We start from the raw sequence: 27734 nt of genomic DNA on the forward strand, positions 1-27734 counted from the left end.
GCCGTCCCCTTAATTTGTGACTACTTAAATGCAGAAGTAGTTAATTGTGTTGAATTGCAAATACAAAAATGGCAACAAAGCCGGCTTGCTTGTTATCCTGGAAAATATTAATAACAACTTGGAGCATTTTTGACATAAAAGATATTTTAAACTCAATCACACGTAAATTACCAAAACCTTAGTGTAAAATGTTCCTTTTGTAGAAAGTTTAGAAGTGCTGTACATTAGTTGGAGCTTTCCTAAAAAGACCATTCACGTTTCTCCAGAGGGAAATTCTCCCCATTTCAGCTAAGTTTTTAAAGCTTTAAGTTAAATCAGAAGAATGGTTTTGTTACAAGATTAACGTAAAAGTTAGGACAAAATAAAATTATATTGTACCTGAATGTCAGGTGTCTTATTTGTCACAGAGAACATAATATCCTTGATACAAATATATCAATTTACGTAGAGGATACAAATTAAGAAGAATACAAAAAGAGCACAAGGCGTCGTGCAAAGAAATAACTATAAGCATTCTAGTATTTCTTGATGGAGAACGTATACAGCACGGAGTGGACGTAGGACTTTCCAGGAGTAACAATTGTTGATGGGAAATTTGGGTGATTCACAGCATCCGGGAACCCCTGAGTCTCTAAACACAAGGCTGAATGAGGTTGATACACATATCCACCTTTGCCCTTCGTATTAATGACCCAGTTTGCAGTGTAGAATTGCACACCAGGTGCAGTCGCTTTTATATCCATCACTCGTCCTGATTTCTTATCATAAACTATTGCCACATGCTTCATTTTTTTGGTGCTGTCAAGTGCATAGTTGATGTCATATCCATTTTGGATTTTATCAATCCTGCTCCTCACCTTACGGGGTTTCAGGAAGTCGTAGGGTGTGTTCTTGACAGAAGAAATGATGCCTGTGGGAATATGCTGTGTATCTAACGGTGTGATGTGTGATGCAAATATTTGAACAACCTGGGACAAGACGTCACCACTGTTGTGACCACCAATGTTCCAGTAAGGGTGGTGAGACAGGTTAATTGGAGTAGCCTTGTTCAAAGCTTTTGCCTTAAACACCACGCTAAGGTTGTAATGATCTTTCAATGCATAGGTAACAGAGACAACAACATCACCAGGAAAACCTACGTAACAAAACAATTGAGTTTATTCAATTCATAGTACTTCCTTCAAAATTAAATTAATTGTCTTTGTTGTAGAATGTTGTTACATATATTGAGATTCACCTTCTTCGCCATCAGCACTGTGGTAGGTTAGAGTTATGTAAGGACTGGGACCATCTTGCACGTACTTGCTTACTTTCCAGACAACCTTGCTAAATCCTTTAAGACCACCTATATTTTTGAAGTTTCAATTACATCAGAGAACAGACGAAAGAAATTTGGGTAAAAGTGGAAGAGAAAACAAAGGAAAAAGGAAATGTAGTGAGAGTACCATGTAGCATGTTTACGCCTTCATTGGCAACAAGCTTATAATGGGTTCCATTCAAAGTAAATTGAGCACCACCAATGCGGTTAGCAACCCTTCCTAGGGCGGCTCCAAAATAACTTGTATCATTCTGCAACAAATTACTTTCATAAGTGACTACAAATCACGCTAAATTCTTCAATGTACTTCCATATTAATGCAAAAGATGGGAGATATAGCTGAGATATTATAGGCTAAGGACACAGTCTTTATTAGGAATTAGACAGTGTCAAATGACTGTGGATTTTGGACATAGCATAATTTAAGGCAGTGGTGATAAAAGGACTTGGTAACCTAAAGCTAAATCTCTATAAGAGGCTTTAAACTTGTTTAATAAGATTTAGCCATCAATGAGACAATGGACTTACTTTATAAGATGCATATTACTCAACTGGGACAAAGAAAAATAGCTAATGTAGCAAAATCGAGAAGAAATGGAAAAGTGTAGTAGTCAAATTCTGGAAAGATTAAGTAGAAAACTTTTAGGAAAGAGCAGATTGCAAATAGACGCATTCAATTACAATGAACAAATTAAAGTGAACTAACCTTGTATTCCTTGATGGTATCATATCCAAGAACAACATCACCTATTTTTCCTGAAAGAATCAAGACAAGAAAAAACTGATTACTTCAATGAGCATCAGAAAACAGATCTAAAACAGGAATATGTTTTACAAAAGATGGATTTTTGGTGTCAACCATCCAGTATCCCATTAAAGAGGGCAACACTCCCTACCAAAAGTTTCTCCATTCCTATAGGGGGGTCGAACCTCAGACCTTTAATTAAGGATGGATGGATCAAATAGACTTACCGTTCTTATCAGGAAGAAGAACGGAGATGATTGTGGCACCATAATTAGTGACCTTAACAGAGAAATTTCCTTTCTTTATCTCATAAATTCCTATCTTATGCCCTGTTACACTATCGGCAGCCAACAGGTGAAGAATGAAGAACAAACTGATCAAGAAACTAATCTTTGAAGACATAGTCAACTCGTGTGGTTTAAGAGTATCTTAATGACAGCCTCGAATATATATACTCCCCCCCAATTCATCTGGCATTATTATGGTATTAGATTATTACCTGCATGTGAACAAAAGAAAACTTGTCTGCCAAATTGATCTGCCTGGAAATGGGAAAACTCCGTAGAAGATGGACAATAACTATCAAGTTAGCCGTCTCACATTAGTTTTAAGTATAGTTAATTGCACAAGTAGCTGTTTGTGTTGACTTGTGCATACAAAATTGGCTCCCATGTTGGCGTGTCTTTTTTCTGGTAATAATCAAAACTTGTCCCATTGTTTGGCAAAAAATATATATTAAACTTGATGACTTGATCCGCCAACGTCTTGACTTCTTTTAAGTCACTACCAAGCAGAATCTGGTTCTGGAAGTAAATTTTGACTCTGTCATGGATAAACTCGAAGATTAGTCAGTCATCCTTGTACCTTTATCAGCCTAATTCAGTTTGGAAAGTAAGTAATAGCTTTGTGATTGCCGTATTTCATTTTTCATTAATATGGCTTGGATAGATTTTAGTAACTGGATTCATTAATTGAACTGTTAAAGAGTTATTAACGAGATTAGAAACTTCATCGCTGACTATTAGCTTGATGCAGAGTATCTTGAAAAACAAATGCAAAACAAAACTATCCTTTATTGAGTCAAATGCTGTGTGTTTAATTAGTCATAAAGAACACTACAACCTTGACAAAAATGTCAATTAATGCAAAAGACACAAGGGTGATGAAACAAATAAAAATGAAAGCATTCTCATTATTTTTTGATGGAGAACGTATACAACACTGAGTGGACGTATCTCTCCCCTGGATTCACAATTGACGATGGAAAATTAGGATGATTCACAGCGTCTGGAAATACTAGAGTTTCCAAAGCCAAGGCTGCATGAGGCGGATACATAAATCCACCTTTCCCTTTTTTACTTTTATCCCAATTTGAAGTGTAGAATTGAACACCAGGTGCAGATGCTTTTACATTCATCACTCTTCCGGACTTCTTATCATAAACTATCCCCACGGGTTTCATTTTTGCAGTGCTGTCGAGTGCATAGTTGATGTCATATCCATTTTGGAGTTTGTTGATCCTGCTCCTCACTGTACGGGGTTTCAGGAAATCATAGGGTGTGTTCTTGACGGGGGCAATTTCCCCTGTCGGAATGAGTTCTTTATCAACTAGTGTGATGTGTGATCCAAAGATTTGAATAACGTTGGACAAGATATCGCCACTGGTGTGTCCACCAATGTTCCAGTAAGGGTGGTGAGACAGGTTAATTGGAGTAGCCTTGTTCAGAGCTTTCGCCTTAAATACAACACTAAGTTTGTAAGGATCTTTCAATGCAAAGGTAACAGAGGCAAGAACAGCACCAGGAAATCCTACATAAGAAAGCGATGGCATTAAGTCATTCAAAAAGAAATTACTCCCCGTTATATTTTATGTGATGCTACTTCCTCATTAGTTTGTCCAATAAAATGACACATTTTCTATTTTTGGAGATGATTTTACTCTAAATTTCCTGTTTTATCTTTAACGGCATGATATTATAGCTATGAGAATCTCTTGACATTTTAAATCCCACGAGTTTAAATAGGTTTTCTTTCTTGAATTTTGTGTATAATCAAACTACTACAAGTAATCGAAACTAAAGGAGTAATGTCTGATATGGAAGGCCAAGACTTACCTTCTTCGCCATCAGCACTGAAGTAGGTTAGAGTTATGTAAGGACTGGGACCATATTGCACGTACTTGCTCACCTTCCAAACAACTTTGCTAAATCCTTTAGGGCCACCTATATTATCGAAATTTTAATTACATCAGAAACAGAAAAGAAATTTGGGTAATGGAGATAAAAGAGGAAGAAAAAGCAAAGGTAAAAGGAAATGTAGTGAGAGTACCATGTATCATGTTTTTGCCTTCATTGGGAACAAGCTTATAATGGGTTCCATTCAAAGTAAATTGAGCACCACCAATCCGGTTAGCTACTCTTCCAAGGGTGGCTCCAAAATAACTTGTATCATTCTGCACCAAGTTACTTTCATAGGTGAAAACAAACGAGGCTAAATTTTCTTCAATGTACTTCACATCAATCCAAAAGATGGGAGTTTTTTTTAGCTGATATTATAGACTAGTGACGCGGTGTTTTTTAGGAAAGAACTACAATTAGCAGTGTCAAATGACTGGATTTTCACATGGTACAATTCAAGCAGGGACGGCTAAAGGATTTGGTGACTTGAAACTAAATCCCTATAAACTTTATTTTATAAAATTCAGACATCTATGAGACAAAGTATCTACTTTCTAAACAACATATCACTCAAATGAGAGCAGGAGAAGAAATGAATGTACGCAAACGAGGACAAACAAAACTCAAAATGGTGGTAAATGTTATCCCACAATTTAGCCGCTCATCTGAATAACCTCAACTAAATCCCAAAAGTTAAAAATCAATCGAAGGTTTCTATTAATGTTCGCCTATTAATCTACCGTGCCTGAAGTGAAAGGTTTATAAACTGCATTAAGGGGAATCTTAGTAACTCAATTGGTCAGCTAACTGAACTTTCACCTAGTGGATGGGTTCGATTCCCCCACCTTGTAATCTCCTCCCCATTTCCCGATACTATTGAAGGGGGGAATTGGAATACACATTCAAATTTCAAATACAACAAACAAAATATATTGAACTAACCAGATATTCTTTGATGGTGTCATATCCAAGAACAACATCGTCTATTTTTCCTGGAAGAGATCAAAGACGAAGATAAAACTAGTTTCTTCAAGGAATAGCAGAAAACAGTACAAATTTACACATCAAGACAGAGAGTACATACCATTCTTATCAGGAAGAAGAACAGAGATGATTGTGGCACCATAATCAGTGATCTTAACTGAGAAATCTCCTTTCTTCAACTCATAGATTCCTATCTTAACACTAGCAGCAAACAACAGATGAAAAATGAACAAACAGATGAACAAATTAATCTTTGAAGACAAACTCATCTTGGATCTCTGTTTTTTTAGAGTGTTTGAATGACTGCTTTTTTCAGCCCTTCAATTTATATACTTGTTCATTCATCTGGTATTATTGTTTTTGTGGTATTAGAATATTAGCAGCATGTGAACAAAGAGCCTGTTCTGTAGAAAAATCCACAATAATGAGTGTTAAGGACTGAAATTGATTGAGTTGTTTCAGTCAAATTATTCGTCTCCTGCCCAAAATAGTAGTTCAATTTCCCTTTTTATGGTGAATTTAATTAATTTTCAAGATTGTAGTAGATTAGATCAATTTAATATTTTATAATTATAAATTTTGGATATTAAGAAACTATTACGGAGTATAAATTGTTTTTTTTTTATATCAATAAAATGAAAAAACATAATTTAAAATGTTGGTCTAAGTTCATATTTTGACTCTCAAAAAAAAATTATGACAAGTATTACTTTCTGTCCACCTCATACTAACGAGTACATAATTTTTTTAAAATTGCATAAATATTACTATTAAATAATATTTTTTTTTTTGAGTAAAGTTATATTTAAAAAGTGTAAATTCTTGAAAATGACGAAGGATCAAGAACTTATTTGGAAGTTCTTCATTTTAAGAAGACAATTAGTCAATGATAATTTGCCCAAACTGAAAATTATTTTTAAGAAATAAAAATGTGGACCAACATTTCCCGTAGGTCTGTGCATTAATAAGGGGGAAACGTATACATCATCCTACTGGTCCTTTTTTCACAATATATCATAATAATTGTACTTACATTGAGAATCCTACAATTATTTACATTTTATACCAAGCTAGTAAAAATAGAACATTTTTTTGTAAAGATGGTATATATACAATGTAATTTAAATTTAAAAAACTGAATTAAAAATTTAATATCATTAGTGGGTGAAATTTAAAAACATTGTTGTCAACATGTGTTAAGTGACTTTTCTATATGGTATACCAGATAGATTTCTCTTATAATAAAATACTATGGATATACATAATTAATCGCAGAAAGTAGCTGTTTGCGTGACTCTTAATACAAAAAAAATGGTACCCACGTTGGCGTGATTATAAAAACTTTTTGCTTATTATTTAGTTTTAAATTTTGGCACTTGAACCGCATTAGCAAACATCATGAGTATTTCCTTTGGTTGCGTTCAGTGTTTTCCGGGTATGACTGCCCATGATATAAGGTCAACTACAACGTGTCAGTTTGATAGAGTGTATAAAAATAATATCAATTAAGTTATAAAAAGGCATATTTCATTGATGTACCCACACTAATTACTGAAAAGATAAATGAGTTATTTATAAATACATTTATTGGTGTGAGTCGTAGTATGAATTTAGCCCAAAGGGGATAATATCATTATTTAATTACCGATTTGCCCTTAGAAATCGAATTTATGTCTCCTTACTAATGTAGGAGTTTTAGTTGTCACAGAACATATAACCTTGATACAGAAATCAATTGAAGTAGACAAACTTATTAAGAGGATACAGGCCAAGTCTACTTTTTGATGGAGAAAGTATACAACACAGAGTGGGCATAAGTTTTTCCTGGATTCACAATTGTGGACGGGAAATTTGGGTGATTTACAGCGTCAGGGTACCCTTGAGTCTCCAAAGACAATGCTGAATGAGGCTGATACACAAATCCACCTTTCCCTTTTACATTAATGATCCAATTTGCAGTGTAGAAATGCACACAAGGCGCACTCGCCTGTATATCCATCACTCTTCCTGATTTCTTATCATAAACTATTGCCACTGCTTTCATTATTTCATTGCTGTCGAGTACATAGTTTCTATCATATCCAATTTGGACTTTATCGATCCTGCTCCCTACCTTACGAGGTTTAAGGAAGTCGTAGGGCGTGTTCTTGACAGGGGAGATTTCCCCTGTAGGAATGAGCTGTTCATCAACTAAGGTGATGTGTGATGCATAGATTTGAACAACTTGAGACAAGACGTCACCACTGTTGTGACCACGGAGGTTCCAGTAAGGGTGGTGAGACAGGTTAATCGGAGTGGCCTTGTTCAGTGATTTTGCCTTAAATTCGACACCAAGTTTGTAAGGATCTTTCAATGCATAGGTAACAGAGACAACAACATCACCAGGAAATCCTATAACAAAACAATTAATTGACATGATTCATCAAATTCATATATAGCTTTCTTCAAAAGGGCACTAAGATTTATTTACCTTCTTCACCATCTGCACTGTGGTAGGTTAGAGTTATGTGAGGACATGGACCATCTTGCACGTATTCGCTTACCTTCCAAACAACAAAGCTAAATCCTTTAGGGCCACCTGTATTGTAATTACATCAGAGAAAGGAAATGAGTAAAAATGGAGGTAATAATGTTAGAGAAACATAGGTAAAAGGAAATGATGAGAATTGCCATGAATTGTGTTATTGCCTTCGTTAGGGACAAGCTTATAAAGGGTTCCATTCAAAGTAAATTGAGCACCACCAATCCGGTTAACAACCCTCCCAAGTAGGGCTCCGAAATAACGTGTTTCATTCTCCAATAAAAAATCACTTTCATATTAGTTTATACATAACGTGGGATTGCTTTGTGCGCGTTATGAGTAGCTAAGAACAACGTCATCTATTAAATACAATGAAGAGAGTGAACTAACAATGTATTCCTTGACAGTATCATATCCAAGAACAACATCATCTATTTTTCCTGGAAAGGAGCAAGACAAGATTATGACTGATTTCTTCAAGAACTCGCGAAAAACAAATACAGATCAAGAAAATTGAAACAAAAACATATGTAAGAATCCAAATAAGTTTCCGAAAACATACCATTCTTATCAGGAAGAAATACAGAGATGATTCTGGCACCATAATTGGTTATCTTAACAGAGAAATCTCCTTTTTTAATCTCATAGACCCCTATCTTGCAACCTGCAACACTACCAGCAGCCAACAGATGAAAAATGAACAAACAGATCAACACACTAATAACCTTTGAAGACATAATCAGCTCCTCTGGTTTTGAGACTCTGTTGGTTTTTTATAAGATGGAGTGACAAAGAGGTTGAAAATATTGACTGTAATTGACTATCAATAGTTTTATTAAGCAGAACTTTAAATAGCTAACTTAAAAAAGCAGAAAATCTGCATAACAAAAATTCAAAAATAAAATAAAATATCAACAAATTAATAAAAATCTAATATTAAAAAAAATAGATTCGTCTTAAAACTATTATGGTATAAAGATTACTGCAGGAAAGCAAATTTCGAGTGCTTTTTAGTGACAGCTTCTTCAGACTTAATTATGTGATCCTCTAATTCATGTGGGACCTATAATTGGAATTAGATTATTATGTGCATGTGAGAAAGAAAAGAACTTGTCTGTCAAATAATGTGCGCAAAAATGGGATAATTCAATTAAAAATTAATAATGGTGAGTGCAGTATTCATTAAGTTTAAGAGAGTCAAGTTAGCCATTCCATTATTATTTTATGTATCGTTACATGAACAAGTAGCTGTTTATGCTGACTCGTAAATAAAATAATGGCACCCACGATTGGCGTGGTTCTTATTCTGGAAATGTAATTAAAAACTTGGAAAATTTATGGCTTAAAAGATATATTATACTCAATCACATGATCCACAATTTCCTGAATTCAACTTTTTAAATGCCCCTAAATTTAGCTTCCAACTTTGGCCTTTCAACCTCATTAAAAGGTGTTAATTTAACACATTAGAGTTAAAATGAAATGAAAATAGACTCGACCTCTCTTAGAAGATTCAGAGTTCATAGCTTCGTTCGATAAATCACTCAAATCAAAGAGGAAGGAAGGAAGCCCTGAGTTGTGGTGAGTCCCATATCGGTGGGATGAGGAAATTTGAACTTTTTTATTTGGTCTTGACAATCCTCTCCTCGTGAACTAGTTCTGGGTTGAGTTAAGCCCAAAACACTTTTCTATCGTGGTATCAGAGCCACACCCATGGTTTATCATATCAGAACACTCAACGGAAATACAAAATTATCCACTTCAAAAACAGTGAGTCCACATTTGAACACTCACTGAACATGTCTGCAATCAATTCTTACAGAACTCCATCAAGAAACAAGTACTATGAGTCTAAATGTCAGGTGTTTTATTTGTCATAAAGAACATATAACTTGACGAAAAAGTATCAATTTTATGCTTTAGATACTAAAGACACAAGTGATGGAGGAAAAAACTAATAAGAATTCCAGTATTTCATGATTGAGAATGTATACAACATTTTGTGAACGTAGGCCTTCTCTGGAGTCACAATTGTTGAAGGGAAATTTGGGTGATTCACAGCGTCGGGGAACCCTTGAGTCTCAAAACACAATGCTGCATGAGGCTGATACACATATCCACCTTTCCCCTTCTGATTAAGGGAGTTTGCAGTGTAGAATTGGACACCAGGTGCAGACGCTTGTACATCCATCACTCGTCCTGACTTTTCATCATAAACTATTGCCACCGGCTTCATTTTCTCAGTGCTGTCGACTACATAGTTGATGTCATATCCACTTTGGAGCTCCTTGATCTGGCTCCCCACTTCACGGGGTTTAAGGAAATCATAGGGTGTGTTCTTGACAGGAGAAATTTCGCCGGTAGGAATGAGGCTCTGGTCTACTGGAGTGATGTGTGATGCAAAGATTTGAACAACATTTGACAAGATATCACCACTGTTGTGTCCACCGAGGTTCCAATAACTGTGTTGAGCCAAGTTAACTGGAGTAGCCTTGTTCAGAGTTGTTGCCTTCATTACCACACTAAGCTTGTAAGGGTTTTTCAATGCATAGGTAACAGAGACAAGAAGATCACCAGGAAATCCTACAAAAGAAAACAATGGATTTTACTCTATTCATACTGTATCTTCAAAAGGAAATTAATCAATGTGATTGTCATGTGGAATAACTAATTTACCTTCTTCACCATCAGCACTGTGGTAGGTTAAAGTAATGTGAGGATAGGGACCATCTTGCTGGTATTTGCTAACATTCCAAACAACACGGCTAAATCCTTTAATGCCACCTATATTTTTGAAGCTCTAAGAGGAAGGAAAGTTGGGTATATGGAGGTGAAAGTGGAAGAGAAAGTAAAGGTAAAAGGAAATTGTAATGAGGATACCGTGCAGTGTGTTTGCGCCATCATTGGCGACAAGCTTATAAAGGGTTCCATTCATAGTAAATTGAGCACCACCAATCCGATTAGCAACCCTTCCAAGTAGTGCTCCGAAAGAAGTTGTATCATTCTGCACAAAATTACTTCTATCTCTTATGTGTATGAAGATTTCAACGTATCAAATGACTCATCCCATAGAAGACTTGAAATTAAAATGGGACATTATTAAATTCAAAACTCTTTCTCATTCCAAATGTTGATCTGGTAACAATGTGAAATAATCTAACTATCCAATCTAAAACTTAATGCAATATAGGCCGCAGCTGAAAACTTTCAGTTGAATTGAAACGAACACACAAATAAGAACAATGAAGGCAAATGGTTGGTTTTTTGCTAAGGCACATCCTATGAGCCATACAAGCATTACCACACAGCAGAGGTGCATTGATATCACTATGATGGTCCACCAGTTAGATGCTTCAGAACGTGAATTTTCCTAGTGTCAACCAGCTCAGACAAGCATACATTTAGTGTGCAGTATGCTTAAACGACGTAGAAACAGAATTATAGTTCTGTACTATTACTATGATTGTTGAATGTGTTTTGTCTGAAATTTCAGTTAAAATTAGGCCCAAAATTTCATTTAAGAAAAGAACCAAGAGGAGTTTTTACGATTTCCTAAAATTTGATGTTCAAACTAAGGATGGTTCATTGAATCCAGAGAGAATTAGAATGCATAACTCCAAAGGGGCAGAGGACTTTTTGCCAGTCTTAATTTCATTCAATGTACTTCACATCAAGCCCATAAGCTGGAAGGTTTTGAGTTAGATACTATAGGCTAGAGTCGCTGTTTTTGTTAGGAAGGAGCTACAACTAGACAGTGTCAAATAAAAAACTGTTAATAATTGGATATGAATTTTGACATGGCACAATTGCTATAGAGTCACAGAGAACAAAAGTGGCAATCAAAGAAAGGAGAAAATGAACTAAAAAGCTTTTAGAAAGGAGCAAATTCAGATTGATCATTAAAATAGAACAAAGCGATCTAACCTTGTATTCCTCAATGGTATCGTATCCAAGAACGACATCACCTATTTCTCCTGCAAAGGATCAGCAAGAGACTATAAGACTGATTTCTTCAAGGAACAGAAGATAACAGTTGACATATATACATCAAGAAAGTTCCAATGTAGAACAAGTTAAGAGTGCTAAGAAATATAAAAATAGAACTCATTCAATTTAAATACTAAATCTGTCTCTGAATTGATAACGAGAACGACAGATATACCATGCTTATCAGGAAGAAAAACAGAGATGATTCTGGCACCATAATTGGTGACCTTAACAGAGAAATCTCCTTTCTTGATCTCATAGACCCCTACATTTTGCCCTGTAACACTGATGACAGCCCACAGATGAAGAATGAATACACAGATCAACAAATTAATCTTTGAAGGCATAGTCAACTATAGTAATTTTGAGACTTAAGAATGTCTGAGTGACAAACTCGTTCAGCCTTGAATGTGTACTCCACTAATATCCTTGGCCTTACTTTTTTCTTTTGAGTATGGTAAACATTTATCCTTCACTTTATTGTGAAAAAGTTTATTAATTGCAGTTTGCATGTGCACAAATCAGAACTTGTCAGCTGCGCGGATATTAACTCACGTGAAGTTAGCCATTCCAATTATTTAAGGCCAAATACACAAGTGGTCCCTTAAAATTAACACCAATTTTCATTTTGACACTTAAACCAAACAGTGACCAGATTGGCTTTTCATCCCAATATTGACACCAGGGCTAAAAATTAACAGTGATGGATTGCACACATTTGTTTTTTTTTCAGAGTTATCTATAAAAGGTGGAAATCACATTTTGATTCTAAATAAGTAAATATTATATGAAACTGTTAACTATTTATATGGAGTAATGTGATTAGAGAACTCAATGAAAACTATTAACCTGAAACAATAGAGGTACACACTTTGATTTGTTCTAAGAAAAGCTATGCTCAGACTCTTCAAAAACCCTGAGGATGTGTATCCGATACTGCAAAAGTAGAGCATTTTGAAGAATCCAACACGGGTACAACAACAAATTTGGAGAGTCTAGCAACATAGAAGAAAAGAAATAAATTTTTTCACTCCAAAAGCAATGAGTCCACATGCAAACACTCACCAAACATGTTTGAAAACAGTTCTTAGGAAACTCCAGCCAAGCACAACTGTATTGAATAAGAATGGCAGGTGTTTTATTTGTCACAACTCACAAAGGACATGTCACCTTGATAGAAAAAATAGCATTCTAATATTTCTTAATTGAGAACGTAAACAGCATTTTGTGAAAGTAGGGATTTTCCGGAGTCACAATTGTTGATGGGAAATTTGGGTGATTCACAGCATCAGGGAATCCTTGAGTCTCCAAACAGATGGCTGAATAAGGCTGATAAACAAATCCACCTTTCCCCTTCTTTACAAGGGTGTTTGCAGTGTATAATTGGACAGCAGGTGCGGTCGTTTGTAAGCTCATCACTCTTCCTGACTTTTTATCGTGAACTATTGCCGTGGGCTTCAGTTTTTCAGTGCTGTCTAGTGGATAGTTTATGTCATATCCATTTTGGAGTTTCTTGAACTGGCTCCCAACTTTACGGGGTTTAAGGAAATCATAGGGCGTGTTCTTGACAGGGGCGATTTTTCCTGTTGGAATGAAATGTTGATCTAACGGGGTGATGTGTGAAGCAAAGATTTGAACATCGTTGGACAAAACATCGCCACTGTTGTGTCCACCAAGGTTCCAATAAGCATGTTGAGCCAAGTTAACTGGAGTGGCCTTGTTAAGAGCTTTTGCCTTCATTACCACACTAAGCTTGTAAGGGTCTTCCAATGCATAGGTAACAGAGGCAAGAAGATCACCAGGAAATCCTACAAGAGAAAACAATGGATTTTATTCAATTCAGAATGTTCTTCAAAAGGACTCCACCCATTTCAATTTGCTTGTCTAGTTTGACTTGGCACAAAGTTTAGAAAAACAAAGAAGACTTAAAATTGTCTTGTGGAATAACCATTAACCAAGCAGATGTATTCACCTTGTTCACCATCAGTACTGTGGTAGGTTAAAGTAATGCGAGGATGGGGACCATCTTTCTTGTACTTGCTCACCTTCCAAACAACATGGCCAAATCCTTTAGGGCCACCTACATTTTTCAAGTTTTTACATAAGAGGAATGAAATTTGGCTATTATGGAAGTGAAATTGGCAGAGAAAGCAAATCTAGTGAGGATACCATGCAGTGTGTTTTCGCCATCATTGGCGATAAGCTTATAAAGGGTTCCATTCAGAGTAAATCGAGCACCACCAATCCGGTTAGCAACTCTTCCAACAATAGCTCCAAAAGAACTCGTATCATTCTGCACAAAAGTTTTTCACATTTGTTTATTCCTATATAGATTTGTAAAGTATCAAGAGGCTGATTCCATATTCTCATCCATTGATTTTTGGAAAGAATTTTGAAATTTGACATTCTTTATGCCCCCTCTACTAACTTAGAATATGACATTATTGAGGCACATGTGAAACCTGTTAAATGAGCTTGCCAATGTTGGTTTTTATGTCATATGAGATAATGTATCAAATGTAAAACTTAAATGCATTAGGTGGAGTATTCAAAAATCAAAAATCCCTTTGGATGCCTTTATGTATTCAAAATATGGTGTACTGCTAAGTTAAACAAATACAAACACACAAATAAGGCATCTTACTTTTAGCTAGCTCAAATGATGAAAGAGGCCTAATATGTCCAATGATGGTCCACCCTATTGTGAATGTTCATAGTGCCAGCCAGCTCGGCTAAGCATACTTTTTAGTCTAAAGTGCACTAAAATGGGATAGGGACAGCAGAATCATAGTTCTCTACAATGAATTTGTTTTACTGAAAACTTCTTGTATATTAGGCACAAGATTTTGTTTCAGAAAAGAAACAAGAGGAATTTTTACAATTCACCTAAATCTGATGTTCAAACGATAGAGAATCATCTATCTCCACTTTTCTCCAGTCTAAATAAATTTCTTCACATTAGTCCCAAAAAAAACATGGGAATTTAGGTTACATACTATAGGCTAAAACACGGTCTTTTTGGTTAAGAGCTACAATTAGACACTGTATCAAAGAAACAGTTGTTAATCCGACAAATGATATGTGTCAAACAAACAACTGTTAATCCCACAAATGTTTCTCACTGCTCTTTCTCTGTTTGTCTTTTTCCCTAATGAGAAAATGATGAACACTAAGAAGTTTTTAGAAAAAGAACAAAGTGAAACTAACCACGTATTCCCCAATGGTGTCATATCCAAGAACAACATCACCTATTTTTCCTGGAAAAGAACAAAGCAAGATAACACATCAAGAAAGTTGAAACAAGAATCAGATAGTGCAGTTAAGAACCAAGAATCATGAAAATATAACTCATCAAACTAAAATCTTGAATCCGCCTCCGAATTGATTATGTAAACATACCATTCTTATCAGGAAGAAGAACAGAGATGATTCTGGCACCATAATTAGTGACCTTAACAGAGAAATCTCCTTTCTTGATCTCATAAATTCCTATCTTGTGTCCTGCAGCAGCCCATAGATGAAGAATGAAAAAACAGATCAACAGATTAATCTTGAAAGACATAGTTAAGCAACTCTCAAGAGTGTGTGTGAGAAGAAGATATGGTATCCTCTAGTCTTAATATACAAGTACATGTGCACAAAAGAAGACTTTGTCAGCAGATAATGATGTGTGTGTGGTCTTGGATTTACACAGAGGCAAGTTGTTTTATGTATTGTTTAATCCCAAAGTAGCCGTTTGTGTTGACTTGTAAACAACAAAAATGGCATTCAAGTTGCCATGAATCTTAGCATAAAATAAAACATATTAAAATCAATCACATTTTCTTGAATTTTAAAGTATATAATCAATCAAGTAATCTTTAAATTTAAGACAGCAGCATATTAAATTCAAATTAACGCTTTTCAGCAAGTCATAATCTTCAACTTTACAATGTACAGAACAGTATCAGTGAGAAATCTTTTTTTGGTGTATGGAAATAAATTTAGATATTTAATTGAATAAAGTACACCACTTTTATCTTTTTTTTTACTAAAAATAAGAAAGCAACAAAAACCTCATCTAAAAAGAAATACTTTGACCAAAAGATGAGATTCAAATTAATAGGGATCACCCCACCACCACCACCGTCCACCAAGACTCCGACCCGCATAGGGCAAAATCAAATTGAACACAAGTGAATGCAGGAAATAACCTGAACTGTCTGATGATGACAAAGGTATAATTTTTAACTCAGATGATGACAAACACATGAAATTTGAAGAAAATGTGAGATTTGCCTGCTAATTTAAGGAGATCCCAAAACCTTAATCTAGTTACTAATGATGAGGTTATACTCCTAGCCCTTCCTCTTTAAAGACCACTGTCTTTCATTAAAAAGATATTGAAAATGATATACTTCTCTTTAATTTATGGTGAGTGTATTTAAAGAAAAAACCTTCCCTCTTTCGGACATAATTAAGGGGTTGTTTGGTAGTGTGTATTAGGAAAAAAAATACATGCATTAGTCTTGTGTATTACAATTATACACCCTATTGTATATTATTAATACCATGAATTTCTAGTTATTAGCAATGTAATGATATTAATGCTACTCAATTAAAGATTCAATTGCCCCTCAAATCCCTTTTTACACTGTTTCCATCATAATAGTGAAGGGTATTTTTGTAAATAATCTTTTTTATGCAATGCATGTTATTTAATGCATCAAACCAAATAATGTATAAAACTAATTTATATATAATTAATGCAACCATAACTAATACCTCATTTTATACTTAGCAATAATTATTTTTAAAAACTATAAATAAACAAGAAAAGAAATATTTAATATCATAAGACATCAATGAGCATAAAATAATAAAAAAGTTCTCCTAATTTATACTATTTTCTTTTAAAAAGCCGGGACATATAAATTTGAGACTGAGGGAGTGATCAAAATTCACAAAGATTATGTCCCACCTGTCACATTGGAAAAAATTTATCATGGAAAGCACAATCAATAAAAGGTGTGTGAGGTTTCATTTACTTTTTGACACATGGATAAGTTGGGCCATTTATGTACTTTTCTACTTTAAAGCAAGAATTTTCTACAACTAACAAGAGAGAGAAAATATATTTACACATAAATTGAGTTGAACAAATATAAAAAATGCAAGAAAAATTATGTGTGTTTGCTACTTTTTTTTAATCATTATTAATATTATATTAATTTATGGAATTATATTAGATATATTATTGTTGTTATAGTTGTATGTTAGTTTGACAAATTTATTTTGACATGATATTTTTTTTGTGTATTCATGTTGTGTTTTTTTTTAAAAAAAAAATTATTTCATAATTATTGTGAATTTAAAATGTAGTCATTTTATTTTAATTGTTACTATCTGAAATGTTGATTGTTACCTTATTTTTAAATTAGACCTTTTGAAGGAAAGTAAAAAAAATAATTATATTATTATTGTGGAGATGATTGTTTAAAACAAAGTATCACTACTCAAAGAAATAATTTTAAAAAAGTATCCTTATCCTAACAACAAAATTTCAGTAGATGTAGAATGTACGATTTAATATAGTTTATATTTTATTTTTATCATTATTACAATTTGATCGTTAATTTTTAAATAAAATTTTAAAATATTTTCTCAAGTACGTTTATTTTAATTTTTTAAAAATATTGTATGATTATTGTTAAATTTGTGAAATAATAAGTTATTTTAATTAAAAATGGCTAGATATAAAAAGAGAATCAAGGTCTGAAAAACTAATTTTTTTATTTATTTTCAACATCAACGAGGATGTCAACTTTTTTTAAACATCAACGAAAACGTTAATTTTTTATTAAAAAAATACACATTCAGTTTGAACATCAAAATATGTAATTTTGATTTTTAATAAAATTAACAAGACCATGATTTGATTTAATAAACAGCATTACAAAGAATTGATTAAATGAGCATTCAACAAGTATAAAATGTGGACCCTATAGTCATTTTTTATTATATTTTTATAATTATTCAATGAATTGTATTATAGTATCCGATAAGATATAGGAATAAGGGTGTGAAAAATATCCTAACTTTGGTCGAAATTGTTGTTATGATACCAAATTTTAATGAGGACCTATTACCCCCAGACTATTTAATACCGTATTTTAAACATATATATTTGTCCACGTGTACATAAAAAATAATGCAAAATTATAAATAGTAATGTGTACACGTGGGCACATATATATACCTTTAAAATACACTATTAAATAGTTCAGGAGGTAAAAAATACACTATTAAATAGTTCATGGGGTAATAGGTCCTCTATAAAATTTGGTATCATAACAACAATTTCGACCAAAATTGAGGTATTTTTCAAACCTTTATCCCTAAAATATATTAATTATAAATACAATATTATTTTAATATATATCTTTTGTCAACTGAACTCTAATATGGTATCACGCTTAAAAAAGCGAGTGAAAGCAATGAATTTGCTTTAAAATAATTAAATAATAAAAAGAAAAGAAAAAGGAAAAAACAAATTAAAGTTCTTAACCCTCCCTTTTCTTCTCCCTTTGCTTCCGGCGTTCTGAGAAAGCAATACAGATCTCGCCGTCCCTTGCGACGCCGTTTTGTATCTTCGTCCATTCTGTACATTGAACCTCCGTTAATGATTAGGTGTATTGTGAGTTTTAGCAGTGTCAATAGAAGTTTTAGATGTTGAAAAAGAAGGCTGATTTTGCTTCGGTGGCTATGGGTCTTCCATGGTAGTTATGCGATGATTTCGCTTCGGTGGCGATTTTGTTCCGATGGCTTGCTCCGCCCATTTTGTCGATAGATTTCTTTTTCTTGTGTTGAGATCTGGGTTTGATTGTGCGTGGTCTTCTTCTTGGGCCACAAAAATCTGCCATAAGACCCAACATTAAGAAAACATTGTTTCTGATCTTTATAGTTATTTTTCGAAGAAGAAAAGAATTACCATAACGATTAAGAGTGTTCAAGTAAGTTTAAGAGTGTTCAAGTATGCTTATAGAAGCGGAAATCTGTCGAGTTTGTCCAGCTTAAGCATGTTAGGTTGAAACTATGAATGAAAAAAATTCTTATGTCTCACTAGATCATTGAGAGATCAATTTTGGGTTTCCATTTTCTTTACCTGTGTTTGGTAGTCGTGGTTTGAGGGTGATGGAGGAAAAGCAAAAGAAATAACTATTTTGTTTTATTTTTAAATAGAAAACTTATTATTTTTTATCTTTTATTTGAGTGATATTTTAGATTAATAGAACTAATTATGACATGGCATTAGCATATATGATGTGGATATGGCATGTCATTTTTGTTAGAGAGAGTGAGCTACACACATGATTGGAGGGGTTCAAACGTCTCATTTTAATTGAGTTTAAGGGTTCAGTTGACAAAAGATTAAGTAAAAGAGTCTAGAATACAAACTCATACAAATACAAGGGTCTAGAATACAAACTCATACAAGTACAAGGATCCATTGAACCATTTCGCCTTTTAATTTAGGTTTAAAGTACATAAATGGCCCACTTATCCATGTGTCAAAAAGTAAATGAAGCCTCGTACATCTTTTGTTGGTTGTGCCTCTACCATGGTAAAAAATTTCGTCACATTGAACCTTGAATTTCAAGTATCTGTCCACGTCTCTCTTTTCTGTTCTTCCCCAAAGGCGATACTTGTTTCTCCTATATATATATATACTATACAACTAATGAAGGGATATTCCAATCTTCTGGGAGCCAGTTCTTCCCATTGCCTCTGTGATTGAAATAGACCTATGCAGATATGTATGCTACAATATTGTGGTCAAATGAGACTGGAGCCACCAGCTACGGTCATTAGTACGAGTAACTCATACATTTGAAGGGGACGGCTTCCACCTTCTTGTCCACCCTTTTTTAAGTCAGTACCACACAATGAAGTGAAATTGTGAATAGAAATGTGTTTATTCTCTGCTACTCAGTAGGTTATGCATAGGGGATATACACATAAGAATAAAATCTCACTGAGACCAAAAGAGCCGAATGTTCTTCACTCAAGATACAAGGCATATGGGGCTAATAGAAAAAGGAAAGGAAGATAAAGAATATCAAGGAAATCCTGTTAAACCAAGTACAGAGTCTCAACTATACAATAACTGCAAACACCCCAACAACACTAATAGAAACATGATAAAGATGCTTACGATATCAAACAACGGTTATTTGGAATTTGCAAATTTAACCTAATACAGAAAATATTGATGTCAACAACACATGCGGTACTAAAGTTCCTTGAGTAAGCAGAATGTTTAACTCATCTCCTCCAACCAGGAAGCACCTTTTCTGAAGAGGGAGCCAAAACATAATCATTGAGTCAGTGAAGTGTGTTCCAAATTGATGAAAGTAAATGAGCTTATAACACATCAATTCTGAAATGATCTAAGAGAACCATTTACCAAAAGATAAAGGCATAAGACTATCACAATGAAGAATAAAGAATAAATGTCAGACCATTTTACATATGGAGTCTTCAACATTTGAAACAGTGCATGCAATTTACTTTACTTTACTTTTGAGAATTCGGTTTTCTTCTTGTTGTCTTGACTTTATGAATGGTCAGAAAGAAAGAATGACGCACCTCATCCAGACCCAAACATTAATAATTACCATACATGATTTTTTATTTTTTTTTAAAAAGCAAGTTATTCTACAAGTCACTTGAGAAAACAAGCAAGTACATACTTTTCTTGGGTTTGATCAAGATCAAATTTGAAAATTCCCAACTATATTACTCATTCAGCTTAAATGAAAAAAGAAAAGAAAAAACATTTCAAAGTAACACAAAATAACAAAGGCCCAAACAGAGAACTCACATCAACCTACGACAATTTCATTATGTACTCAGCTATTGGAAACAATCAGATAGCAAGAAACATGTAGAGCTACCAACTTGTAACTAAAAGGTCCCTAATCATTTTTTCTTACCGTCTTTCGAGGAGGACATCGGTCTGGTCTTGTTTCCACCTTTTCCATTTGCTTGCCCTGGTTTTTGAATCCGAGGTGACAATGAGTTGAATTTGCCATTGGCAGAGGATGGTAGAGAATGACGCCGAACAAACCCATTTTCAGCTCCATCATCACTTACCTTGGGAGATCCTTGAGCTTTAAGCTTTGCCTTAGCAGATTGAGTAGCAGCCATATAACTAGGCACACTTGGTGTATTCTGTGAAATATTCTCACAATTGTCCTGCTTAGTGGGGAGAGACTTCCTCCTCCTAATTCTTTCTTTGGTAGTCTGATCTTCCATCGAGCTAAGTTCCTCATTGCCAACTGGGCTGTTTGCGGTGTTGTTAACATCCTCCGACTGCTGCTGCTCAGTGGTAGGATGATCGTGCAGTACATCACTTGGCTCATCCACTGCTACAGGTAAAGGAGCTTCACTTTCAGCCAATTTCTCGATTTCAGGAACTGAATCACTCGTTTTCTCATAAGAATTAACCATCATTTGTTCAACAACATCTGGAGCTGAGGATTTTGATGCTATGGCCTGTGCCTGAGCCTGAGCCAGATTAGGAGTCTGTTGCACCTTCTCAATTTCTGTTTCAGACCTCTCTGAAGATGTTGCCAAAGCTGCAGAAACTTTTCTTAAATTGCGCTTGACTTTTTCAAGTTCATTTTGAGGCTGATCCTGCACTGGCTCTATGTGATGATTCGAGAATTTCCTTGGGTTGCGTTTAGCCTTTTCTGGTTCAGAGGAACTAACGGCATAAGCATCTCCATTTGATGATGTAAGAACCTTCTTGACACTTCGTTTTGGTCGTACAGCTTCTGTTTCAACAGTCGGCTTGCTACCCTGCTTCTTCAGCGACTTTGCTCCAACTACTTTCTTTGGTTGTGGAAGTGGTTCCCAAAAGCGAGATAGTGACCATCTTTCAAGCCACTGCCAAGCTGAATTAGGTTCGCACTCATCATACTGAAGGCTCAAAGGCATGGCTGTTGGCACTGCCACAAGAAGCTAAAACAAGCAAGAGATTACCATCAAATACAGAATTGTGTCTACATCAGAAAACTAAAGAAATACTTCACGGTTCCAAATAGTTGGCATTATTACTATGAGTCTTAACTGTTTTACAACGATCATTTCAAAAAAGGTGGTTTAAATTGATCATATTTTTAGTACTTTGCGTGCAATTTTGAGAAAGCTAATTTTATTCCAAGGAATTACAAAATGTTAGAATTCATACTGATCATTAGATGAGTTAACTCTCGTACAGTCGTACTTTACCCTCCCCCCACCCCCAAATTGTTTAGCCTTCCTGACCCTTCAAATCCACTTTAGGTAGTATATGGATTCATTTTTATCAGCAGTATATGGATATCCATTGGACCTTTGTGATGCACATACTATGGGTCAGGCTTCGATATTCAAAGCAACATTCTCTCTCTTCATAATAAGTAACTTCAGCTCAAAGATGGATTTACGATTTGTTCAACTTTCTCAGAAAATAATGGCAGGCAAAAACCTTCTTTAGATTAGCACAAATAGCGTTAGTAAAAGACATGCAAAATGTTGCAGATCACATAAGAATCCAAAGAGGCACCCTTCAGTCTGCAGCCACACTGAAGTAAATGAAAGCAATGATGCAGACAAATCAGCAACACCTTTGCACTCTGGATGTACAGAATGTTGAACCTGTATCAGAAACCAGATTTTCTAACCTTTTAAGATGTGTTACTCCAGTTTTATTTAATTTTTACTCACCCCCTCCTTTTATTACATTGGGGACTATTTTCAAGGTTCCTCAACCTTATATAAGCAGCGCGGATAACTTCCCATACCCATCACCTTATACTTTGTTCTCTGTTTATTGGCACCTCCCTGACCCATCGTCTACCATAAAAGTATAAAAACCCAAAAGTAAAAGGATGAAGCAACATCATGATTTTCTAACCCCAATCTCCTAGTTAAATACATTATCAGCCACACACAGGTCTTCAACTCCATCAACCTAGGGCCAAAAGGAGAAAAAGAAAAGAAACAACACCTTATAGGAAAAACCTGTGATGCAACGATAACTTGTCAGTTAAAAAAAGAACAGATAGTTCAGCAATACCTTGCGTGGAAATGCATAAGCTGTCAGTTTTGCAGGCCTCTGCTCAGGATCCTGGTTAAAGAAAGAATACATGGAACTCAGAGTCAATATCTGTACCAACATGAATAAATTTGAAATAGCTACTACAATCTGTCAAAGTTGAAACAATGGGGAAAGAAAAGCAGTAGCAGATCCCTACTCATTCTATGTTACAACAAAGTAAAAAAAAATGAAGAAATGATGAAAAGAAATCCAAATTTTAGTTTTAGTACTTTGCACTCTTTTTTGGATCGTCCAATTTTATGTGCAGTTCCTTTTGAATTATTCAAATGTTATGTGCACTTCCTCTTTTGGTTTGTCCCAATTGTTTGATAGACTACTACAAACATGAATATCAGTTACTCCACTCTTAACAATTATTAGTTTGAATTGGCTGCCAATTTACATCTAAAATATGGACATGATGTTTTAAAATAAAACTAAATCTAAGTTACTTCTTCTATCACTAATAGCATTACAGGTAAGTCAAGTTCCCTACAAGACTAATATTTAAGCCAAACCAACTCTGTATATGTCCCAGTAAATATCAACTCCATCTTGTTTTAATGCCTATGCTTTTACAATAACAAAAGGAATGAGAATACAAGCAAATCAGGGAAAAAGAGAATTTAGTAAGACCCGTATTGCAAGAGTTACCTTAAGTTCCTCAAAATTATACTTTCCGAGCAGCTGATGCCCAGGATCTGAGAGTCTAATCCTTCGGCCACGAGCTAATGCCTGAATCCTGACAATCGCCTGCATGCAGCATAAAGTAGCAACTGCCTGTCTCCTTACCAAGTGCCCACGAATAAGGGCTTGTAGCCTTATGATGCCTTTGAGAGCTCGAAAAGCCCGACGAGCCTGAGGAAAGTTATAAGTGGATAAGGACACGGTCCTTTCAGAGAAAAGAACAATTGAAAGGCAGATCCTGCTTTGAAATTAGAGGAGGAAAAGACATCGAAGCTTCTTCAATTTTAAGTCCAACTAGTTTGTTCTACATAAAGGCTAAAGCTATGGGCTTTCAAGAAAAAGTATGCTGGCATGGTAAAAGTGTTGATTGATTATTTGAGTTAACAGAAAAGGTTTCTTATCTAATGCAGAACTAATTTACACAAGCAGATAATTTAGAACCCAAGTGCCCCACAAGCATTGACAATGTAGAGGATCACATAAATTCTACTGTCTCACTTACACAGAAGAAAAAGTTCTAAACTCTTACAGATTTTATACATTGCACGCATAAACATTCAAATATTCTACAATCTAACAGAGAAGCTATTCATTAGAGTGAATAACTGAAAACAGAATTAAAATCATAATAATCGTACACGTTTTTTTAGAGATTAAAGTTGTAAATTCTGTAATTAAACAGTACCAAGTAGCCCCTAAAGGCTGCCTGTGCTATGGTGGCAGCATGCTCTTGTCTTTTCAGCTCAGCATCATCTGTGGAGATTGTCCCATTCACATGCGGTTCTATATCATGTGTTGCAGAGGATAATGAGGCAGTTTCACATGCAAAGTCAGTGCTTGTACCCTTTTCCAATCCAGCCTGGTCACCACCATTATCAAAATTCTGAACTGGTAGATCCAAACTTGGTGAATCAAGAGAGAGATCCCCCACCGGCGCTTTTGCAGAAGATATTTTCTCACCCGAAGCATCCTTCATACAACACATAGAAGTAACTTAACAATATAGGATAAAAAATTAAAATAACACGCATTATGTTGAAATCTCTAAAGATCTTGGTTTACCAAGTCGTTTCTCTACCCACTCTAATTCTAGATTTTTTCATGCCAGAGTTCCTAAATGTTATCAAACAATATAGAACGTTCTTACTACTTTATAAATGGAGAGAGACAGCAAGAGAAAGAGAGGGGAAGGTATGGTCTCATTTACCAGTGACAATTAATTAAGAAGCCAAATTGCTGAAAACCAGGTCAAACCAAACAAGTAGTAGAATTTTCATGACAATGTGAGAAACTTATTATCATGGAGAACACAATCAGACATAGTTAGGAAACCACCATTAACTATTAAAGGAGGAACAAGAGAGAAATGTCTTTTAGAACCCAGACAATGTTGAATTATGACACAATTAGAAATATTCTCTTGCCTTTGATAAATGAGACTTGGATGATTTCTTCCCAAAAAGCACTGCCTTGATCCACTTGGCAGGAGATTTTTTCCCCATTGCAGACAGCAAGCTGCTGAATTAAAGAGGATTTCAACTGAATCCTGCATTATTCGATATAAATTAAGTTCTCCTTAAAACAAGTAAACATGAGGTAATATGCACTAATTCAACTTCAAAACAATCTCTGAAGGATAACCAAACTCTTCCCAAATAGAATCAACAGACACACCAGCTAATCAGCTACAGCTGTAAATGGTGAAGATCTATAAACTAAAGTTAGGGAGCTGCATATCATAAGTAGGGACACTAGAGCATTTCTCATACTGAAATGAATGCCTCAATACCACCAGTCACTCTGAGTCAGCATTACAACAACAGCGCCTACTACTACTACTACTACTACTACTACTACTACTACTACACCAATCAAACTAACAGAAATGAAGAAACATAATGTAAATTTGTAAACAGTGTCCTCTTCCTGTCAATACACTTAATAGCAAATCCGAAGAAGAAACACAACAATTTCCAGAAAAAACATATCAAATAGGCAAAACAGAGTCTGGTAACTCGGAATCAGAATGCTAAAACGAGTATGACATTAAATCAAGACAAGATCTGTAGTAAAAGCACAAAAAATCCAAAATTAAGGCAAAACAAAAGGTGTAGTAGGGTTTTCGGAGCAAATGTAGCTCAGATCTGAGAAGTACCTGAAGAACAGAAACGAAAGCTCCTGTTTTAAGATCCGAAACTTGGCATAGATGAGCTGAAAGAAGAAATTGAAGAAGAAGAGAGGTACAAATTATTCAGTAGAATCAGGTAGACTGAGATGAAAGCTAAGAGGAAATAAAAATTGGAGTTGCTAAGAATGGCCCATATGGCCATAGCCATCCATACCTTGAGGAAAAATGGACCCCTCCACCGCTTCTCTCTCTCTCTCTCTCTCTGGGATTTGTGTAGCAGTAGTAGTAGGATGTGAACAATGATGGAGTCTGTACATATACGATAGAGTACAAATGTATACTGGAGTTGTTATACTATCACTTTTAGTAAAGTTGGTGATTTCCTGCTAATCCACTTTTTTAAACTTTTCATTAAGGCACACTGCGTCGTTTGCGTTATTGGTTTATGAAACTATTCTTTCTCTGTTCATTTTTACTTGTATGATATATTAAAAATAAATCTAAAATTAATAAGACAAAAATGAATGAATACAGATAAAAGGAGGGAGTATTATTATTTACAGAAAAAAATTAAAAATATTCCTTAAATATATAAAATTATGTTAATCTCACCATGTCGTAAACAAACGCTTAAACTCACGAAAGAAAACAAGTCCTGTGTCACTTTTTTAAAACAGTAATAGCAATATGATAATTTTAATTTCAATACATTTTGTTCTTTTATTTGTCTATGTAGTCTGGTCTACTCATTTGTTTTTGTTTTGTTCCTTTTTCAACATGAAACAAAACAATTTCCTCAGATGACAAAACATTATAACATATCGATCATTCAAATTTCAGTACTTTTTTGTTCATGCCGTCTATTTGGTATTTTCTAGTGTTAACCATGTGATTGTGAAAGGAAAAAAGGGGGAAAGACTCATTATATAAAATAATATGAAACTGGAAAAGTACAAAAAAAGAAGAAGCAAAAGTAATGTTAATGTGATACTATTTATAGAGGGACCTAACATTCAAATGTAAATCAATAAATGTCATTACAGATTACTTATGTAAAAAGAAAATCCCACAAAAGAAAAGGAGATATAATTACCACATCACTGATATACGTGTTCAATTAACAAATTTTTAAGTACCCAAAAGGTAATAATTCCAAAGCTCTCTCAAAGTGGTCCCTTTGATTTCAAGAAGCAATAGAGCAAGGGAATTATTATTATTGGTGCTAAATATTACCATACTAAAGTATAATACAAATATCTGACTTTTTTCTTAGTAAGAGTTTTTATCAGAAATTCTATTCGATAAGAAGTTTTATCTATTTTGAAATTTCTATAATTATTTTTTGTTAGGATATAAAAAATAATGATTGATCTCATAAATACAAATATATAAAAGATGAGGTATTGTTGTTATTTCATATATATCTATATGTAGACACATAAAAAGGACAAATGAATATTTTAGTGGGCAAGTGTTGCACCAGAGAAGAAGCGTCGTTTAATTGGAGATACGATGAGAGGGATGTAGAGAAGAAGCCTCCAATTTTTGATAAAATGGAAAGACAAGAGCATCCCAGTCCATTAATAATCACTTTGTAATGATTTAAAGCTGCGGTCCCCTTTGGTTCCTTCATTAGGTACACCAAACAAAAAATGAGTCCATCTCATTATTCTTCAACTTACCTATAGGGATGGAGGGCCCTTCAACACACACCCATGTGCTCATCATCAATAAACATAAACATTAGATGATCACTTCAAACTCTTTTAACTTAAAACATATACTCCTAGTAAATGATTCTTCCAGCTTTAATTAATTAAACGAACAATACATCATAACTTAATAATTATTTCTCATCAACACAAGTATCAAATAGTATAATAACTCATTTTAACATATGAGAAAAAATCACCTGATATAGAATTTAAACGTAAGATCACATAATTATCTATCGATTACTGTGTTGCACGAACCCCCGGGAGATACTATGTTGAGTCACTCGTTAAGTTATGGGTGACATGTAGAGGAATGGAGCAGCGTGTTAGATGCAAGGAGAATATGC

The 27734-nt window shown here is 34.6% G+C and overlaps 6 protein-coding genes across 6 annotated transcripts; all 6 read right to left on the reverse strand.

Moving 5' to 3' along the window:
• Nucleotides 1–493: 493 nt before the first annotated feature.
• Nucleotides 494–2488, reverse strand: LOC125811174 (uncharacterized). Its single transcript, XM_049490697.1, has 5 exons — nt 2291–2488; nt 2025–2074; nt 1446–1569; nt 1238–1345; nt 494–1135 (listed from the first exon to the last, which is right to left on the reverse strand). Exons 1-5 carry the CDS (start codon nt 2463–2465, stop codon nt 516–518), a joined length of 1077 nt encoding a protein of 358 aa, XP_049346654.1. The 5' UTR covers nt 2466–2488; the 3' UTR covers nt 494–515.
• A 696-nt stretch (nt 2489–3184) lies between these two features.
• On the reverse strand, nt 3185–5571 carry LOC125811177 (uncharacterized). Its single transcript, XM_049490701.1, has 5 exons — nt 5325–5571; nt 5183–5232; nt 4392–4515; nt 4178–4285; nt 3185–3872 (listed from the first exon to the last, which is right to left on the reverse strand). The coding sequence occupies exons 1-5, from the start codon at nt 5491–5493 to the stop codon at nt 3256–3258; spliced, it is 1068 nt and encodes a 355-aa protein (XP_049346658.1). The 5' UTR covers nt 5494–5571; the 3' UTR covers nt 3185–3255.
• A 1426-nt stretch (nt 5572–6997) lies between these two features.
• Nucleotides 6998–8482, reverse strand: LOC125811176 (uncharacterized). Its single transcript, XM_049490700.1, has 5 exons — nt 8308–8482; nt 8136–8185; nt 7895–8018; nt 7695–7802; nt 6998–7615 (listed from the first exon to the last, which is right to left on the reverse strand). The coding sequence occupies exons 1-5, from the start codon at nt 8480–8482 to the stop codon at nt 6999–7001; spliced, it is 1074 nt and encodes a 357-aa protein (XP_049346657.1). The 3' UTR covers nt 6998.
• Nucleotides 8483–9520: 1038 nt separating this feature from the next.
• Nucleotides 9521–12169, reverse strand: LOC125811173 (uncharacterized). The gene is made up of 5 exons (XM_049490696.1): nt 11908–12169; nt 11670–11719; nt 10626–10749; nt 10422–10529; nt 9521–10328 (listed from the first exon to the last, which is right to left on the reverse strand). Exons 1-5 carry the CDS (start codon nt 12077–12079, stop codon nt 9700–9702), a joined length of 1083 nt encoding a protein of 360 aa, XP_049346653.1. The 5' UTR covers nt 12080–12169; the 3' UTR covers nt 9521–9699.
• A 698-nt stretch (nt 12170–12867) lies between these two features.
• Nucleotides 12868–15422, reverse strand: LOC125811178 (uncharacterized). Its single transcript, XM_049490702.1, has 5 exons — nt 15132–15422; nt 14940–14989; nt 13902–14025; nt 13705–13812; nt 12868–13540 (listed from the first exon to the last, which is right to left on the reverse strand). Exons 1-5 carry the CDS (start codon nt 15292–15294, stop codon nt 12924–12926), a joined length of 1062 nt encoding a protein of 353 aa, XP_049346659.1. The 5' UTR covers nt 15295–15422; the 3' UTR covers nt 12868–12923.
• A 4399-nt stretch (nt 15423–19821) lies between these two features.
• On the reverse strand, nt 19822–25835 carry LOC125811198 (protein IQ-DOMAIN 31-like). The gene is made up of 7 exons (XM_049490725.1): nt 25700–25835; nt 24969–25090; nt 24230–24514; nt 23512–23715; nt 22837–22887; nt 20708–21737; nt 19822–20065 (listed from the first exon to the last, which is right to left on the reverse strand). Exons 2-7 carry the CDS (start codon nt 25044–25046, stop codon nt 20037–20039), a joined length of 1677 nt encoding a protein of 558 aa, XP_049346682.1. The 5' UTR covers nt 25047–25090; nt 25700–25835; the 3' UTR covers nt 19822–20036.
• Between the last annotated feature and the right edge of the window lie 1899 nt (nt 25836–27734).

This window comes from Solanum verrucosum, unplaced genomic scaffold, assembly GCF_900185275.1.
Source record: "Solanum verrucosum unplaced genomic scaffold, falcon-dt-bn FXZP01000032.1, whole genome shotgun sequence".
In the NCBI taxonomy this organism is placed as follows: Eukaryota; Viridiplantae; Streptophyta; class Magnoliopsida; order Solanales; family Solanaceae; genus Solanum; species Solanum verrucosum.

Excerpts from the sequence above, each read along its gene's own strand:
- LOC125811174 (XM_049490697.1), bottom strand. The coding sequence starts at position 2,465 with ATGTCTTCAAAGATTAGTTTCTTGATCAGTTTGTTCTTCATTCTTCAC. Across the intron at positions 2,075-2,290 it reads TCTTCTTCCTGATAAGAACG|GAAAAATAGGTGATGTTGTT; the intron begins GTAAGTCTATTT and ends TGATTCTTTCAG. Across the intron at positions 1,346-1,445 it reads AGGCGTAAACATGCTACATG|GTGGTCTTAAAGGATTTAGC; the intron begins GTACTCTCACTA and ends TCAAAAATATAG.
- LOC125811177 (XM_049490701.1), bottom strand. The coding sequence starts at position 5,493 with ATGAGTTTGTCTTCAAAGATTAATTTGTTCATCTGTTTGTTCATTTTT. Across the intron at positions 5,233-5,324 it reads TCTTCTTCCTGATAAGAATG|GAAAAATAGACGATGTTGTT; the intron begins GTATGTACTCTC and ends GATCTCTTCCAG. Across the intron at positions 4,516-5,182 it reads ACACCATCAAAGAATATCTG|AATGATACAAGTTATTTTGG; the intron begins GTTAGTTCAATA and ends AACTTGGTGCAG.
- LOC125811176 (XM_049490700.1), bottom strand. The coding sequence starts at position 8,482 with ATGTCTTCAAAGGTTATTAGTGTGTTGATCTGTTTGTTCATTTTTCAT. Across the intron at positions 7,803-7,894 it reads AGGCAATAACACAATTCATG|GTGGCCCTAAAGGATTTAGC; the intron begins GCAATTCTCATC and ends ATTACAATACAG. Across the intron at positions 7,616-7,694 it reads CAGTGCAGATGGTGAAGAAG|GATTTCCTGGTGATGTTGTT; the intron begins GTAAATAAATCT and ends GTTTTGTTATAG.
- LOC125811173 (XM_049490696.1), bottom strand. The coding sequence starts at position 12,079 with ATGCCTTCAAAGATTAATTTGTTGATCTGTGTATTCATTCTTCATCTG. Across the intron at positions 10,750-11,669 it reads ATACCATTGAGGAATACAAG|AATGATACAACTTCTTTCGG; the intron begins GTTAGATCGCTT and ends AATTTTGTGCAG. Across the intron at positions 10,530-10,625 it reads TGGCGCAAACACACTGCACG|GTGGCATTAAAGGATTTAGC; the intron begins GTATCCTCATTA and ends TCAAAAATATAG.
- LOC125811178 (XM_049490702.1), bottom strand. The coding sequence starts at position 15,294 with ATGTCTTTCAAGATTAATCTGTTGATCTGTTTTTTCATTCTTCATCTA. Across the intron at positions 14,026-14,939 it reads ACACCATTGGGGAATACGTG|AATGATACGAGTTCTTTTGG; the intron begins GTTAGTTTCACT and ends ACTTTTGTGCAG. Across the intron at positions 13,541-13,704 it reads CAGTACTGATGGTGAACAAG|GATTTCCTGGTGATCTTCTT; the intron begins GTGAATACATCT and ends TTTCTCTTGTAG.
- LOC125811198 (XM_049490725.1), bottom strand. The coding sequence starts at position 25,046 with ATGGGGAAAAAATCTCCTGCCAAGTGGATCAAGGCAGTGCTTTTTGGG. Across the intron at positions 24,515-24,968 it reads CCAAGTCTCATTTATCAAAG|GATGCTTCGGGTGAGAAAAT; the intron begins GCAAGAGAATAT and ends TGTTGTATGAAG. Across the intron at positions 23,716-24,229 it reads CAGCCTTTAGGGGCTACTTG|GCTCGTCGGGCTTTTCGAGC; the intron begins GTACTGTTTAAT and ends AACTTTCCTCAG.